This window comes from Calonectris borealis, chromosome 4 (assembly GCF_964195595.1).
Source record: "Calonectris borealis chromosome 4, bCalBor7.hap1.2, whole genome shotgun sequence".
Taxonomy (NCBI): domain Eukaryota; kingdom Metazoa; phylum Chordata; class Aves; order Procellariiformes; family Procellariidae; genus Calonectris; species Calonectris borealis.
Window position 1 is genome coordinate 19,259,700 of NC_134315.1, and position 18,171 is coordinate 19,277,870.

At 35.2% G+C, this 18,171-nt stretch overlaps 2 protein-coding genes across 9 annotated transcripts in view; one reads left to right on the forward strand and one right to left on the reverse strand.

Annotated features, from left to right (window-relative positions):
* Positions 1-388: 388 nt before the first annotated feature.
* PACRGL (parkin coregulated like) lies at positions 389-17,390 on the forward strand. 2 transcript variants are annotated; one of them, XM_075148848.1, is made up of 8 exons: positions 389-504; positions 3,583-3,740; positions 5,304-5,371; positions 6,438-6,528; positions 7,688-7,822; positions 9,447-9,554; positions 10,573-10,653; positions 12,860-17,390. In XM_075148848.1, exons 2-8 carry the CDS (start codon positions 3,600-3,602, stop codon positions 12,914-12,916), a joined length of 681 nt encoding a protein of 226 aa, XP_075004949.1. In that variant the 5' UTR covers positions 389-504; positions 3,583-3,599; the 3' UTR covers positions 12,917-17,390. The 2 variants fall into 2 exon arrangements, with proteins under 2 accessions (XP_075004949.1, XP_075004948.1); XM_075148847.1 differs by having other exon boundaries at positions 477-929.
* The window catches only part of KCNIP4 (potassium voltage-gated channel interacting protein 4), a 472,927-nt gene continuing 468,829 nt past the window's right edge, over positions 14,074-18,171 (reverse strand). For 6 of the 7 annotated variants that reach the window (XM_075148844.1, XM_075148840.1, XM_075148841.1 and 3 more), the window contains one exon: positions 14,386-15,960. In XM_075148844.1, coding sequence (XP_075004945.1) covers positions 15,913-15,960 — 48 coding nt within the window. In that variant the 3' untranslated portion in view covers positions 14,386-15,912. Of the gene's footprint in view, positions 15,961-18,171 lie in introns of all 7 variants that reach the window. The other variant, XM_075148842.1, reaches the window with a different exon arrangement.

An 18,171-nucleotide genomic window follows, 5' to 3' on the forward strand; every position in this document is an offset into this window, starting at 1 on the left:
AAAGCAAAATACAGTATTTCTCAAATCCTGTTTTCCCTGGGAAGCTATTAAGAAAGTGATAAAAATGAGTGGCAATGTCACCTGAAAATTTACCATCTCCATTCTAATCACAAACATATACGGCAGGTTGAAACAAATCATTCTTTTAATCTAATTTTCGCTCTTTCTTCAGCAAGCACTGAAGCTCTAATTAGTTGAGGACGTTGCCTCAGCTCCCCGGCACTTCGCAGCGGCCAAGCTGGCCCGGCAGAGCCGCCACGACAGCTTCCAGCACGGCAGGACGACGCCCAGGGCAAACCCCTCGCACGCCGGCTGCCGGGCCTGCCATCTTACCTTTGCCGGCGCCAGGCGCCGCTGAGGGACGCCGCGCCCCCGCCCGCCCCCCGCCGCGCATGCTCCCGCCTCGGGCTCGGCCTGCCGAAGAAGATTGGGCTCTCGGCAGCCCGTAGTTTCCCTGGCAACCGGCAGGAAGCGTCGCCGGGCGCGGAGCTGCCCGCCCGCCAGGTCAGGGGGTGTCGGTGCGGCCGGGCGGTAGCGCTGGGCCAGGTCGGGCCGGGCCCTGCTGTCGCCGCCGGGCAGCGGCGCGGCCCCGCAGCGAGCCTTCGGGGCACTGAGCGGCCGCCCTTCCCGAGGGCCCCGTAAGAAGGGGGGATACCGCTGCCCACCGGCCCGGCGCTCCCCTCTGGCCGCCTTGACCTGGGCTTCCCCACGAGAGAGCGGGAGCTGGGTGGGGGGAGAGGGGCCCGAGGAGGGGCGTGCGTGTCCCTCCTCGTCGTCTCGCTGGGTCTTTTGATGTCCCGCGGTGTTTGTGAGGGTCGGTCCGGCGGCTCTGTGGTGACTTGCCAGAGCTTTGCTGTTTGAGCCGCTTGGCGGTTACGGTGCTTGATGCCCCTTATCTCTTTCTTTCTCTGCCCTTGACACTCACCAGGGTAAGGGAGCAACCTCACCTTTAAAATCCTACTTACTTACTTTTAATCCTACTTACTTAATTCCGCCTTTCTTAAGTGACTTCTAGACCCCAAACTCCAGGCCGCACTTTTCCTCCTTTGAAAAAATGTCTTTTAAAGGTGCTTTTTATATTTCTATTTAAGGTTTGCTGTCCTTTGCTTGAAGTCTGTCATCTGCCAGTAGGATGGTTCATTTTGGTATCAAGCTTTGTATGTCGCTTGTTTGATTCACAACTATACTCTGCTGTCTGATCTCTCTACAAATGTGTGTGACTCTCCCAGCTCTTGACTACATAAGACCTTTCATCTCGCTGTGAAGACTGAGACCTCCTTATGAAAAGTCCTTTTAACACTCTCTGCCACTTTCTCCTGTGGCAATACATCGGCGTGTTACCTCAGTTGCGTTTTTACAAAACCGTTATCACTGTCCTTAACTCCTATCTTTACTTTTGTCCCAAAGGGCTAACATTGTTCCTGTTGTCACACCTGTTATTTTTTACTTTCTCTGATGGTACAGCCAGTGACTTTCGAAATGCACCTAGATATTGTCATTAGTTAAAACCTTAGTAAAGTCCATGGCATGTATCTTCTTGGAAGAGAAAATAATTTGAATACATCTGAATTACTTCTGAATACTTTTCTGAGAAAAATATTTATGTTGTTATTAGCAAGATGACTGTTTGCATTAGAAGCAATTGTACCTTTCTAAGGTTGACACTGATAGCACTATTTTGTGATATATAACGCTAATGTCAAGAACTTATCTGGTGTTTTTATTGTATAAAACCATTTTATTCTTATTTTTCTGATAGTTAGAAATGTTTTTTCTAACTCTAATGTGATTAGAGTTTTGTGATAATAAGCTGGCGCTTACAAAATCAGTAAATTTTCTTTCTATGTTATTGTTTGTCTTTTAGGGCTTCCAATTATTTCTGGTTTTAATTATTTGCATTTTACAAACAGAATAGTTTCCGTAAGTGTCATGTAAGTTTTTGTGTGTTCTGAAAAGATTTTTGTCTAATTGTGGTACGCTAGTTCTTCTTTTAAAAAGACTGTCACTGGAGACAGGCCGTATTCTGAAAATGGTATGAAAGAGACCGATGTACAGTGGGTGAACTGATTTGAATCACTAGTTCTGATTAAATCATCAGTCAAGAAGTATTGATTTAAACTTTCAGTTTTAGTTTTGCTTTGTATTTGTATTTTAGCTGATTTGGTAGTCATTACTATATGTTGTTTCTCAACATTCAGTAAAACTTAGGCGCTACACTTAATTCTTTCTACAAGTCATAAGGACATAGCATATCTACACAAGTGCTGGAGCCTTATCACTTCTTATGAGAAGCAGAAATAGTCCTAAAGATTTAGTAATTTCGATAACGACAAAAGTACCTGACTGGAAGTTCTGTCTGGGGGGAAGAATTAGAAGAACTAAGCTAAACAACAAGGACTGCATGTACAAGATGCTGGCAGAGATTAGGGCAGGTGGCTTATAGAGCTGAGGGGGTGAAAGTAGTGTGGCAAAAAAAAATCTGCCTCTCTAGTTCATCCTGATCTCAGTATTTGGAATTTAGTCATGTTGTTGACAAAAACAGGTGTCATCAACTTGCGAAAGGTGATGGCTGGATGGGAAGCACCCTACTTATCCTTGTGGCAATGTTTGTTTATGTGTATTATTTAACTGGCTTCCTATTGTTTTCATTTATATATAGTGTCATTGCTTGTTTACTAAAGGAATGTAATTTCTTATTTACTAAATTGTTTTCTCCACCCAGAGTACGCCACAGCAAAAATTACTGAACATTAATAATATTCAAAACTAGCATTTTCACACTTTATAATTTTATTAATATTTGAAAACCTGTCTTTTCCCAGAATAATTTATATTATTCATCATAGTGTCAGCTTGGTATGTTAAATAGGCAGTAGACTATTATTTTTATTACGGACATTTTAATGCAATTACATACATATATAATAACACGTGTAGCTGGTGCATTAACATTTAGAAGATACGTGTACCTAAATCAGTATTTAAGGATGTATACAGAAAGTTATTTTTGCATTCTTTTTAACAAAATACTTTCTTTCTTCCTACTGGAATTGGAATTCATTTTCAGTGTTCTTTCTTTGCTACTTCACATTTCTTTTCTCTTCTCTTATTGATTCTGCTTTGGTTTTTGTGTCCGGAATCTACTTGCTCTTGTGTTCATTGCTTCATCCTGGCCACTCCTCAGATTGTTACTGTCTTCTGCTGTAACTGTACCCAGCCAGCCTATTTCACTCTGGGCTGTTCTGCTGAGCACTGTGTTGCTGCTCGGATTTCTGTAGTCTACCCTAAAGGCAGACTGTAGCTAATTTCACTTTTGCTGCAGGTCTCAAAGTACAGAAGGAAATGGGAGCAGTGCAGGATTAAGAGATGTGTGCATTTGAAAGATGGAGTGACAAGACTGTCAAAATCATACTGTGCACTGCTTAGGATATATAAGAATAAGCATTTCTTTTCTAGTACACTTATTTAGATTTTCTTGATTGATTGTTCATGTCAGTCTTTCGACCCTGGGATTCTAACCCTTGATATTCTGTCATGTAGGAATGAAAAATATTTTAAGTTTTTAATCTTTTTCTATTCTAGGAAGTAATGTTCTAAGAATGTCATCAGGCATCCAAATAAAACCAAAGACTGCAGTACAGAAAAGTAAGACATCTTCTCCTTTGCCGTGTTCTCCAGAACCTGCAATTAAACCACAGCCAAAGCCTAGTGACAAGCTGAATCCTAAAACTATTGATCCGGTATGTATAGGTGGTGGGTTTTCTGTTTGTTTTTTTAAAACAGTTCTCTTGTTGGAAGAAATTTCCTTACTTTATGAAATACATGCAGGACATGCTGCTTGTGGTCCTGTTTTGTAAATTTAAAGTACTTTTGTTATTAATCATACATACCCTAATTTCTAAGCTCAAATGCCTGAGGCGCTGTTTATTACTTTTTTAAAAAAGGGGTTTTGTACAATTGTGGCTTGGATGGTAACTTTTTTTATTTTCTGTATACCTTTGCCCTAAAAAGAGATTTAGAGGTAAGAGTTAAAAAAGGGTTGGGGTTTTTTTGGTATAGTTATAAATTTTGGCACCTGCTCCTTTAGAGGAACTGATCTCAGTTATGCAATGACACCAAGAATCAGGTAGCATCTTGAAGATCATCTAGACCTCATGAAATCTAGTGGATTAATTGCTTGTGAGCATTACTTGAAACCACCAAGTACTGTGAATATGTAATACTTCGGGAAGAATGTGGGCTCTCAGGAGGAGACTGATGAAAGGAGTTGTTTATTTCATAGAAGTCCTGTGCCTGGAGAACAAGCTTTGAGTGGGTGAATTATAGCTCGCCACTGGGCCATATCAACCAAACAATTAGTAATTGCACAGACTTTTTGGAAAACAAACTAAAAATGGGAGTGCTTTGGTGAGGTACTAGTTTGCCATAAACAGAGGCTGAATACTTTCATGTGGGCTTTTTTTTCTTGAAACCTTTTTGCAAGTAGTACAATGACTTAATTAAGCCAAGAAGTCGTCAAATTATGCACACAATTTTTACAATGTTAATGTAGGTTCAAACACTCGAAAGATTAAAAGTTAAGATTTCGTGGTATTTCCTGCTACATGCTTTGTGATAAGATGTTTAATCTGGGAAGTAGCATTGAATGATCATGCTAATAAATAATATCATAGTTCATATGCATAAGAAGCACATATATGATAAAAAACAACTTTGTGCAGGCTTTCCTCCCGTGAAGCTCCTAGTTCCTTCTCCAGTGAGACCTTCCTAGATTCTCACCGAGTGTGAACATCCCCGCTGATTTCCAGGGCCCTCATACCATATTGCCCGACATTTGGTGTTTCTCCCATATCTTGCCACCTTGTACTTTTGTCTATAGTCAGATCAAGATGGAATTGGAGTAAATCTGCCTTCTGCATGTTACCAATATAACAACAATAAGAGCATCAGGAAAGCGAGAGGTCCTTAATCTGTTAAGGAGAGAACCCATAAGACTTCAGTGTTAAGATTTGCAAGAGAAAATAGAAAAATAAGGGTATTCCATCAGGAGAGCACTGTATCTACATTATTTATTCATTTTTACAACTTCCTAGACAGACAATTCTGAAAAGCAGTTTTCTGATAAATGTACCAAATATATGTTTTCCACCCCAGAGCTGCAGTTCTTTTTTTGATTAATTTTAGAATCATACGGCTAAGTTCCTTTTTTGGTAAACTGCAGTTTTAACATATTCAAAATAGTCATCAAACATTACTGTCATGAATAAATAATGCCTTTTTTTTTTTTTTTTTGGTCCTCACAGTTTGGTGCTCATTCTCGACCACCTTCTGCATTTGCTGCTATATACGCTAAAGGTGGCATTCCGTGCAGGTGTGTTGGTTTTGTTTATTTTTTTTACTAAATATATTATGGTTAGGTAGAATTACACAGATTGAAATACATCTATTCATGTTTGATCTTTTAGTTAGGCTGTTTGATTCCATTAATTTCTGAAAAGATTTGTGATACTTAACTCTTTTCAAAACAGAAAGCAATTTTCCATGTCTTTGAAATGGTCGTCTTTTGGTTCTTTTTTTATGCTGTGTTAATACTGAAGCTGCATTTTTAAACAATACCTAGGTGTTTGCAGATTTGGTTTGCTAAGCCTCTTTCATGAAAGAAGTTGATTTCTTCATGTAATAGTGTTTACTTCTCCCTACTAACACAAATAATACAATTAGTGCCATTTTTGTAAGTAGACATCTTGCAGTCTTTTTTTTGTCTGAAGTAAGTAGTATGACAACATTTTCTTGAATATTCCAATTCTGTAGTTGTTAGCAATATCAGATATTAACAAAACTATTTGTAAGTAATAGGTTGTGGTATTTTAAGTTACTTTTGTCTATTATATATTTGCCTAGACAATAAGCACTTTAGTGTTTTGTCAAGTGGATGCAGAATTACTTAACAAAAATTTAAGTAATCATTGTTACATGTATATACATGTATAAAATAGTCATTAATACATAGCCTTTATCTGTATCTTAGAAGTAACAGATGAATTCCAATATGATTTTCTTTCAGTTTCAACTGATTTCCCTTAGCAACTGTTATTTGAGGAAAATGTTTCTTGGTATTTATTAAAATAAGTAACTTTGCAAAGGGAGCATCTTTTGTGTTGGTACGAGAGGCATCTATAATTTTTATCACTTTTATTTTCTGATTTCTATGTGAGTGGGAGCAGAATTTTGAAAACTGCCAAATTTGGGAATTATAAAAATTGCACTGTTAAATATCATTATACATTTCACTAAGAAGAGCAGTATGTATTGAAATTGTGTATATAACATTATAGTAATATTGCAAACCAATTGGTGATATATTTAAAGCAAATAGTGTTAGCAATAAATTACATATTATTATACGTTAATTTGTTAAAACTTTATTCTTTATATAGGTTAGTGCATGGCTCAGTAAAGCACAGCCTGCAATGGGAATGCCTTCCTGAAACTGTTCCCTTTGATCCTCTTCTTGTAACATTGGCAGAGGTAAACTCAATTTTCTTGCAAAGTTAAGCATACAGGATTTCCTAATTGCAAATAGCATTTTGTAACAAGCTAAGCTAGCTAACTTAGACTCACCTAATAGGGAAATATGAAAAAAACATTTGTGAGGATCTTGTATGAATGAAGATGGTCAAGAACATTGCCATTTGTAGCTCTTTAGTTAGAGTATTCTGGGAGAGCTAGTAGAGCTATTTAAACTTCGAGATACTGGCCAAATACAAGACTGCATCTCGGATTCCCAACTGTTGAATGAAATACTTCAAGCCATTTGTGGCTTTGCAGGTTCTTTTGTAAACAAAATTGTTTTGATTCTTTTTGTATATAAAGCTTACCTACTGAAGTAAGAGTGCTCTCCTCAATAGATTGAACTAATACAGTGGAAATAGGATCCTGTAAATAAGTGAAAGAGAAATACTATACATTACGTTCAGGTTCTGTTTTCTCAGCATCATCTGTGACATTTATCACCAAATATGTTTCAGGAGTGTAAATAAATGTTGAATCCAGTGTGGTGGATGGAATAAAGTGGATACTCTAGAGGTGGCAAGCTTTTTTTTGTTTTTTGGTTTTTTTTAAGATTAAACAAAGCTGTCAATTCCTAAAGTAATTTAGAGCTTCTATTACGGAAAGAAGAAAGACTTCAGCCATAGGGCTTTAAATCTTTGAGTTCTGCCAGTCAGGTCTTCACTAGAAGTGCATATTTATAGCATCTACAAGTTTTTGGTGTGGCAGAGGTAGGTGTGTGGTGGGGCGTGTCTTTCCTTCCATAGTTCACCTTCTATTTTTTTCTTTTCCTTCAGGGTACGAAAACCATTTATAAATATAGCCTATTCTTGTTCATGGTCTTGTTGAAAAATTACCTTGGGTAGTTAGATTAAAGGTAATGAAGTACAAATATTGGTTGAATTGGCAGTATTCATGTTATTTTTAATATTCAGTGTTCCAAAAGAAAAATGAGTAAGAATATTCTGTGAGCAGAGTTGTACTCAATGGCTCCACATGGTGGAGTTAGTGTATTTTATGTTTTGAACTGATGTAACAAAATCTAAACATTATCTTGCTGCTATGTGGAACTTCTTTAACGTGTTTTTGTTTAAAAGAAGACTCACTATTAAGCAAGCATGTTTTACATTTGCAACAGGGTCTAAGAGAGACAAAACATCCCTATACATTTGTTTCAAAGGAGGGTTTTAAAGAATTACTTATGGTTGAAGGTGCTACTGAAAAAGCAATTCCCTTGTTGCCTCGTCTAGTTCCAGTGTTAAAGGCTGCATTGGTATGTCTTACTTTCATGCAGAGATTTTAATGGGTTTGTTTTTTTTTTTCTTTTTACTTGTGCTGGTGAGGACTACGCAGAAAATATTAATGTGATAAATCTGTTGCATGGGCTTTTGGTTTGGGGGGCTGGGAAGAGTTTCTTTTTTTCATGTTAACCCTGCCTTGGTTTTATTAGCTAAATATGTCTTTAACTGTAAATTCAGATGGGCAACTCCTTGTATACCTGACAGTAGCTATGGGCAAATTCTGTGGAAATGTTCTATTAAAGATCTGCATATAAGCAGAAATAAATATATGTGTTGGTGGTGTTTTTATATATCCACATAAAATAACATGCAAAAAAAAAAATTGAGGTGAAGTAAAATGGGAGATGGGAGAATAAATACTCATCTGTTACATTTAAAAATTCAAAACATGCTACAAAGATAAAACAGAATATGCCAATGAGGAAAAGGGAAGAATACAGTTAAAATGTTTGAGGTCATATTCTTCATTTTTAAAATATTTTTAACTTTTCTACTCTGTCAGAAAATAAAGTGAGGTAAAAGTATTGGCCTTGAAGGTAATCTCTTTTGGATCTTTTTCATATCTTTCAGAGCCCTTTTCTGGTTCAGCTACTTGCTGTCCTTTAATCTAACTCTGTTTCAGTTCTGGTTTTAGAGATGGCTGAAAGTTTAAAAATTCTTTGTGATCTCAGATCAGAGGTGTAACAGAAGATCAGAATTGTGTGTTATCAGTATCTTTGGTCTAGTTTGGAAGACAAAATTAGAAGAAATATTGCACTGTTTTGGTATAAAGTCTTTTTAAACCTTCTACTACACAAGCAGTCGATGACTTCTAGTTTAAAAAGAAACGTTCAGGGCCCAAATGTCAGAGTGGAAAAATAACTGTTTAAATAAAGGTCAGTATTAGTACAAAGGACAAAATAAATTGTCACGAATCAATTTCTCTGCTAAAGGAAGAGTGAGATAACTAAACCATTAGAGAACTCACTCAGGTATAGAAGAACCTTCGCGTGGGAGTAATAAAGATGACAAAGTACCCTAGAAGTAGATAAGAGCCTGATAATTGCTGGCAGGTGACAAAGCTGTAGTTGGCAGGGAACTAAATTAATTGAGCCAGAAAGTGTTTCTCCAACAAAGACAATTATTGTTATGAATTACATAGAAATTACCCTGAATCCATTACATTTGTAACTAAAATGTTGTCTCCCGATTTCAACATATCCGCATTTGAAGGGTTCTTTCTAATATGCTGTGAAGCACTGAAATTATTGGTGTAGCAATCTGTTTTACCTGCCAAATTTTTTATTTCTTCAATCATAAATTATTAGTTTCCTTGTCTCAAAAGAAACACAAGAGTTTCACTGACATTTTGTGGATACTTTTATTTTCTACTTTAAAAATATACTTCTGTTTTTAATTGTTACTTCTAGATACTAATATTCAGGCATATTGTACTTGTATTTCTAAATTTGTAACATTATAACAATTAGCAGTTGCACAGTAGTTTTAATTTTTAAAAATACTATATACAATCATAGTGTAGAGATTGCAGTTTTGAAGAACTTGCGCATTTGTCTGAATGTTACTGACAGGATTTTCTTTTTTCCCCCTCTGAAGGCCCATTCAGATGATGAAGTATTTGGAAGGGGATTAGATGCTTTAGTTCAACTGAGTGCTGTTGTTGGCCCATCTCTTAATGATCATCTTAAGCATCTACTCACAAATGTAAGTTTTTAATGCTGTAGTAAAAAATAATCTATATTTTTATGGTACTTTTGTTGTGATGTTTACTGTAATATCTGCACAGATACAGTGGAGGACTGAGCAGTTCCATGAAAAGCATTACTTCATATATTCCTCTGTGTAAGTCCATCATTCTGTAATAATATGGTGACTTACAAAGTTCTAGCAAGGTCCAAAAACTGTTGTTAACGTAAATTGGAGAATAATGGAAATATTGTCTCTGCTATTTAAAAAAGATCCAGCTTCAAGCCTGAGGTGAAATAGATGCTATGTTTTGAAGGGAAGTTTATGTTTATTGCAAAATTAGTTTTGCATTTTAAGTGAGAAAATTTAAAAAAATTTGTGACATTTTCAATAAATTAACATGAGCAAATATTCCCACTTCTTTCAGATGGGAATTCTACACAAGGAAGTTTTCATTAAATAAACTTATAGCAGGATTGTGGAAAGTATTTTTAAACTGAGTCCTTCTGTAGACATCCCTCCTCTGTCAGACAGGCTTTTCATGGTTTCATTTAGCCTGCTTTCAAAGTACAGTTTTACAGCAAAATAAAAGGACCGTTTAGACGTCCAATGCAGAAGAGAGAAATTGCAGTAGGTTTTTTTTTAAAGCAATTCCACTATAATAAATCTCTTTCAGTGCATGTGAAAAAACATGTTAACTTTTCATGTGGACAGCACTTTAAGAATGACTTTTTTTTTTAAGGTTGATACCTCTTTAAAATTTGTTTGCTAAAAGAAAAAAAAATTAAAATAAGTATTTTTTTGGCTAACAGTTGAGCTTGCTTTGAATTTAAGTTTCTCATCAGTTAACATTTTTTTATTCCTTTTGCCTTGACTGAGTTCCATACTTTGACATAAGTTACAAGCTGACATTTCTTTTTGGCTTTAATTTTCCAAAGACAAGATGAAATAAAGTAATTAAATAGAATTATATTGGCCTCTTTGCATATGTTGTATATGTTGTGCAACAAACCTTTTTATTTTACTTTTCCAATAGCTTTCAAGGAGATTAATGGACAAGAAATTTAGAGAAAAAATTACTGTTGCTTTACAAAAGGTGGAGCAATATGGTGGAAAGGTGAGTTGACCAGATGATTATTCTGTAATCTGCACATTTGAATGCAACTTTGCCAAAACAACTTCCATCTCTGCCTTTCAGATTAAGAACCTTATTCTGAAAACTGTTTATTTTTATGTGTCACAACTAGTCATATTGCATAAAACACAGGATTTTGCACTTGGCAATCAGCAGAGTTGTGTTCCAGTCCGTAGTAAAATAGTTGTTTTAGTCTGTTTGACGTATTGAGTGGTGATAGAAATAACATTAAATCTACTCAGGGTAACCCATATTCTGCCAGTTAGTTAGGTTTTGTTGTCTCCCATTTTTTTATGATCTCCCACTTTTCATTTGTATTCTCCATTGTTTTAATCTCTGAGCAGGAGATACATGAGTATGTCTCAGTAAAATATTCCAAGGGATCCATACCTACATCAGAAGCTGCATGGCTGAACTCTTACAGCACAGCACACCAAGCCCCATTCAGGGGAACTCTTTTTGGAAGCAAGTGTGCATCAATGTGGATCCCTACCCATGATATTTGCTTGGAACATTTTATTGTCCTTGGTGGGAAGCTTATGCAGACTTAGTGGTTAAATGAGATACTCGCTGTTCTTTCTTGAAAATTTGCCATTTCTCTAGAAAGTCTAAATTTTTTTTCCTGGGTTTGAACTGATGTGACAAATGGGTTAGTTGCGTAGGGTAAGATCCAGGATGCCTAATATAAGTCCTTACTCCAAGTTAGGCATTGCAGTACTTAGAAAGCAGATGCTTATGCTGGGTGAAGCATGTGAGCTTGTTGTACAGACCATAGGGTAGGCTAGGTGCCTATGAAGAGCGATCCAGGAATTTACCAAATGTCAAATAGTCAATAGCTTCTGGCCCCTTCTGGCATATTGACACCTGACAGGCTGAATATTTGTCTTGCTTCAATATGCCTGGGATGCAGGCTTCATGTTCCTTTTTCTGAGCCTAAATACTTTTCTCAACAGGATTTACTCTTGCTAAAAGATACTTTTTGCTGTTATTGATGATGCCTGCCCATTCCCACTAATAGCTTAGTGTTTAGGTCACTTACTGAGGAAATTAGATACTCACATTCCAGCCCACCCTGGTTAACCCAGAGGTTAGATCTGCAATCGCTATAAATCAAAAAAATGCTTTAAATAATAGATGGTAGAGTATTCCTCTGCTGAACATTCTGTTGTCATATTCTGTTATACTGTACATTGTGCAGAGGGGAGGAGAGAAGAAAAAGTGAGTATTGGGTTGGCTATTCATCTAGAAGAGAAAACATTTGCTTTCTTGACCCTATGAACACTTGCATGTATTATATTAAATGGTCATTGGTAAAGAATAGGAATAACCTAAAGAGTAAGGACCATAAATATAGGTCTACCAGTTCTGAGCTTGTGTGCTTTAATCAGTAGGCACTCAAATAATCAGTAGACACCACTTCATTTTTTTTTTTTTTTTCCGCTCATGTTCGTTTAAGGACAGTAGCAGTGTTCGTATTACAGACTTGAAAAACATCATGACAAATAAAAAAGCATGAGAGTTTTTTATTTATATTTAGTGAGACAAGAAAAAGAAAATTACATCTCATCCTGATGTTCTGAAAATTTAGGGCTAGATAATGTAACTAATCCAGTGAATCATTAACCTCTGATTCTTTTGTCTGCCCCCTGATTTCTTAGTCTTACCCATTTTGCGAGTAGGTCTTTCGGTGTGCCTTTTAAAAATACTGTAATAAGATAAAGCAGAAAACTGGAAACAAACTCCTAAATTGTGATTATAAGCAATATTATATAGTCCAACCAATGAATTTATCAAATTTCTACTCTAAATGAGTTACAATGTATATGATTCTTACTTTTATTGGAAGTCCCTTCCAGAATATCACTCCTCTATCTAAAAATCCTTATTCTTTCATGTCTATACTTATGCCCAGTTTTAGGTATGAATTTACATTATCTCTTCTCTTGGATGTTTACTCTCCATCATTAGTTATCACAATGCTCCATTTTTTCAGTTCATTATTTTCAGCCCTTTTGCCAGTGAAGTTCTCAGCAAATATTAACTTTTTAGTTTTCTACTGTTTGATAATAACAAAGATAACTAAGTAAAAGTTGTGAATTTATACGATTTATAGAGACTATATGAATACTCTCATATGTAATGCTAGTGCTCCTTATTTTGTTTAAATTTGTTTTATTTTCATTAACAGGCAACTGTGGCCATCATCAAATCTAAAATTCCAACCTATTGTTCTATCTCCTCTTGATCAAGAAAACTGTAGTGATTTGTACTGTAAGGTGAAGTTTGGAAAGAAACTGCCTGTAAACATCACTGACACTTATTTGGGGTATGATAAAATAATCTTAAATCTCTTAAAATAATCACAGTTCTTCAGAATTCACAAAATTCTATCAGTTTGTGAATATGTAATTATGGAAGACTAGTTAAAATAATTCTCGCTGTATTGGCTGCTGTTTGTATATGCATTGTGCTTACAATGACATTGACTAATTTGCTATTATTTCAAAAGCAGAGTAAATATTGATTCTTATTTTGTTGTAAATTACAATTTCCTTTAATAGATCTGCAGTGTTTAATATGTTTTGTACATTTGTGTGATGCAAAATAATTTGGCTGTAATTACTTAAATAGTAACTAACTGGCTGTTAAATTACATATGTATACCGGCTTTTGAAACACGTAACTTAATTTGTGCCACAGGCACAGATGGATGCAGTTTGGGTTCATCAGGACTTACTGGGTTAGATGTAGAACTATGAGAACTCATCTAGTCTTCTTGAGAGGCAGCTTTTAAAGGTATGAAGCTGAACGCACTAAACAGGTAGCATATGGTGCAAAACTGAGCTTGCTCAGTGCAGTCTCAGCATATTGTTTTGAGAAGCTGGAGAGACTCTGGAGAATACGGTGCAGAGGCATCAGATTGCTCAATAGAGCCACAGCCTAGGTTTTGCTCAACTAATTAGTTCCAGTCAACCTTGGGCCTACTGGATGTGAGCTAGATGCAAGAGGCAACTCTGGAGTATTTACACCGTGCTCCCTTTGCATTGACTTCTGTAATGCCACAGATATGCTTGGGACTAGCTTGTGAATTCAGCTCCAGACAAGCTAATAAACTTCTGAATGTGGAAGCTATGAAAAAAATATGAGTTAAAGACAATAAAAAGATTGAAGAAGCCAGCTTATCTGGCTGCCAAGCCTTGTAGGGTGCACCATTTGTCCATGAACATATTTGAACTTGATTACAAAATAATTCCTAACAGATCTTGTAATAAATACCGTTCAGGGTACATGTTTTTATGAGTATTTGAGTTACTCTGTGAGGGAGAGCTGACTGAAGTAACAAAATTTGCCATAGAACTTTTTCCCCTGAGAAAAAATTCAATTCCGGAATTTAAAGTTGTTGAAAGGTTTTTTTTTAATTGTCATCAAAAGATGCTGTTACATAGGGTATTAAAAAAGTCTGTCATGTGAAAGCAATTTCAGAATTTTTGGAAAATTACCACTGCTCTGCTAAAATAAATTTACTTCAGGACTGTGCTAAGATTTCTGCTGAGATCAACATTGTGCTAAGTCAAGATATATGTATTTAAGTTTTTTTAAAAAAAATTAATTTTGTTGACAAAAATGTTTAATTTGAAGAAATACAAGTATTTAACAACTCAAAAAATCGATCATGCTTGTTTTTCTTCATGTTTACTTTATTATTATTTTTTTACAAAATGTGCACATTTAGTTTACACAAACACGCTACAGCAAATTTCAGGTGTACATGTATTGTACTACTCTTATCCTACACTGGTGATAGCAGAGCAGCCTTCAACATGCCTCTAACATCCCATCTCTACACCAGAATAGATACCTGATTTATTTTTGGAAAAGAATGCTTGCAACATTCTTTCTACTTCATTAATCCCCTTTCTGCAGCAATGTCACAATGAAGAGTGGCCTATCTCTGATAGCATTTCACCTATTTTGAAGTATTGGCATAAACTCTGTGGACGATAGATCTTAAAAATTACATGGATGAGGGTGCAGTATTATATTTTAGGTACATACTTTTTTAGAAAAATCTTTCTAGGTTCAGAATTAAGGTAGCTCCAATCTTAATGAAGAAATGACCCTAAAAAAATATAATGTAGTTATCACATATAGATGATATTATATAGCTGAAGTTTCCAATTTTTTCTTGATTCTGTCTCCTAATTAAAGATATTACAAAAAGCTGAAACAGATGTTAGCCTGTCTAGCAGTTATTAGTAGTAGATGTTACTATATAGTGATATTCATTCTGAGGACTGAAGTGGGATGGAAGTTTCAAAAGAAGTTCATGCCATTTTCTTCATTAAAGGCAGAAAGACATGTTCTCATGAAAACAGTGATGAAAACAGATCCAGTTAAGATTTCTTCATGAAAAATTCAAAGTCAGAAGATCCTTAATTTTAAGCAAAGATCTTTGCAGACGCATCCAAGAAGAATTAGAAATACAGTATGTAGGACTCCTGATACTCATGTCATGATAAATTAAATGCAGATTTACTAGGTAAGTGTGATTATTGATAGAAGCTTACTCGTATTTATTAGGGAGTAAATCTACCTATAAGCAATTTCTTTTTTTGTTCTATAACAGTTCTTCCTCTCAAGTTATCTATTTTGTTAGGTTTGGGGGCCTTTTTTGAAGAGAAAAGCAAATCAAACGTGGAAGGCAATTGCAACAAGGTGTGCATTGCACATTGATTATAGCACTTTAACTCAAAGTATTATTCAAAAAATGAGGACTACACCATACAAATGTGAAAAGAAAATACATTGTAATGCCTCTGTATAAATTAGAAGCTAAGATTTAAGAAATACACTCAAACACCTGGAGCTTAATCCAGTACAAATGAGTAACAAAACTAAGACTATTTATTTAATCTCCTTGTGATAGTATCTATTTTATCTAGGAGTTGGAATGATAATAAAGCTGCATAATGTCAGGTCTTATTTTGTTTGAGTTTGGAGCAAAAACCTGACTTTTCAGAACAATCTTGGTAACTAAGTAGCCACTGTTGAAGTGCTAAATTGTATATAATTTAGAAAGTTTTTTTGGGGAAGAGTTTATAATAAAAAATTTATTTGCATAATACATTTCTCAGTGTAAAGCTGAGTAATTTTATTTATGATAAAGTGGGAGATCCATCTTTTAGATAATGTTGCAGAATAGCTCATATTTGTCCATTAGTTGTAGACCTAATGTCTTCATTAAATCACATTTTCAAAGAGCTGCATGGATCGCATTATATTCTCATCCTGTAAAAAAGACAACAAAAAATGAAAAATCATATACCATTTCAAATGTAGTTGGCAAATATTTATAGTGAAATTGGGTAGAACTAACTGTATTTTAGTTAATGACAACATTATTTTTCAGCTTGTTTGGAGAAATTGTTAGCAGAAAAAGGCTGTTAATGGATTTATGCTTAAATAGATTTTTGTATATAATAATTAAAACAAAACTATTCTGTGAAGAATGCAATAACATGTTAAGAAAATTAAGTCTGCAGTATTCCAGAGGTTGTAAGTTTATATCCAGTATAACAAAATACATATAGACAACAAATACTCAAGGAATAATTGTTGTATCTGAAGTGTGAATCCATACATGAAATTGCTAGTCCTGTGTATCATACACAGGAACCTTTTTGCAATTCTAGGGCATCCAATTGCATAGTTAGAGATGACTCTAAAATAAAATATATTTAAGTGTGCATCTTTGTATGAACCGAAGAATCAGTCATTTACGCAATTATCACCGCAACACACTCTGATTCCTCAGCTCAGATTTTTTGTGTGTTCACAGTGAAAGACGTTGACTGTTTTCCAATGCTGCTTCTGCTTTCTGATTGCTTTGCATTAGGTGGGTAACAAAACCTTCAACTTCCAAGTTCTTCATAACACTTACTGATGCATCACTCTGTACTCCAATTTTTATCAGTAAATAACTCTCAGCATATCAGGAAAAAAATTTTTTGTAACATTTCCCTTTCAGTGTATAGAAGAAAAAGTTTACTTGTAGTAGCCCATATTTGGTGGTGCTTGTGGATCAACAGTTGGTTGCACAATGCAATATATATAGACAATACAAGAGTATATTACATGCTCATTTAGCATTTGCTGGTCTCCACTGTAATGATCCTCTTTTTTAATCTGAATGCACACCATTTAGTACTTTCTTGAGAGATAATCTAGCCACCTTTAATTCTAGTAAACAAAAAGACTGAATTTGATAGAATATTTTAGGAGGTTTCATGAAAGAGGCATAAAAAACCCACTTCTCAGAAAGATTATCTCATAATATTCTCCATTACTGATAGGTGATGTTTTCTGCATATTAATGTTCCAATAACACATGATCAGTATCAATTTCCAGTTAAATTATTCACTGTTCAGTCTAGTGGGTGATTTACTTTGTAGAAAATGACAAGTCTGAATAATTTTCTTAATTTATGTTATGAAACATGCACAATGGGGTTTTCATCTTTGATTCCGTATGTCATCTCAAGTGATGTCGCTGTAAGAAGTGATCTGCGCACTATTTTGTGCTAATAAACTAACTCACGAAAGAAATGATACGTAATTTTAAAAAAATCTGTTATGTAGGTTAATGCTTAAAATGTTTGTATAGGAAATGTACTATATTAAATTACTGGAAAATAAAATAAATTAATTTTTTCCCACTGCATTGTTTTGAAATGTCAATATAACATTGAAGATCACTGACTAATGTAAGGTTAAAATTTGGTTTAACTGGAACCATTTGTCATTTAATTATTTACAGATGCTTTTGTATATACATTGGCAACTAAGCTCAGCAAATGTGCAAAGCAAACAACATGTTCTTAATTTAGAAACAGTATTTTGACACTTCCTACCAATTTTCTAATACATGTATCATCACTAATGAAACTACTAGTTTTCTAAAATCAGCTCCATATTTCTGAAGATTGCTGTTTCTATACAGAAGACTTCCAAATGCCCCTCCTTTAGTCAGTCAAATGGGAAGTCTTCACAAGAAAATATGACTTTGTCATAATATTTGGAATATGGTGATTTAGTAGCTTTTTTTCCCGCCATCTTAAAAAAAAAAAGAAAAGGGAGATGCTTGCATTAGAATTCTTTGGCAAGTCTATCTTTCTCATTTGCCTCTTTTTTTCAGTAGATTTTTATAAACAGTTTTTCATAATACATTTGTTTAATGATTCCTAAATCAAGACATTAGGAGGTGTTAGTGCATATGAAGCATAATCCATATGAAGAACAAAACATGGATGAATGAGCTTTGCCAGATCTGACCTAACTTCAAGCCAGCTTTGAGGTTTTTCCTACTGAAGTTTGAGATGGCTACTTTGTTTTCAGGCTAGCCAAGACCCATCAGCATTGTGTATGGAATGGCTTACTCCTGCAGAAAATGTCTATCCCAGAAGCCTTTTTATCATTATCAGAAGGAGCTTTAAGTCATTC

Bases quoted from the DNA above. Each gene is read 5' to 3' on its own strand.
- PACRGL (XM_075148848.1), top strand. From the start codon at position 3,600: ATGTCATCAGGCATCCAAATAAAACCAAAGACTGCAGTACAGAAAAGT. The intron at 5,372-6,437 runs GTGTGTTGGTTT...TTCTTTATATAG, and splicing joins AAAGGTGGCATTCCGTGCAG to GTTAGTGCATGGCTCAGTAA. The intron at 7,823-9,446 runs GTATGTCTTACT...CCCCCTCTGAAG, and splicing joins CAGTGTTAAAGGCTGCATTG to GCCCATTCAGATGATGAAGT.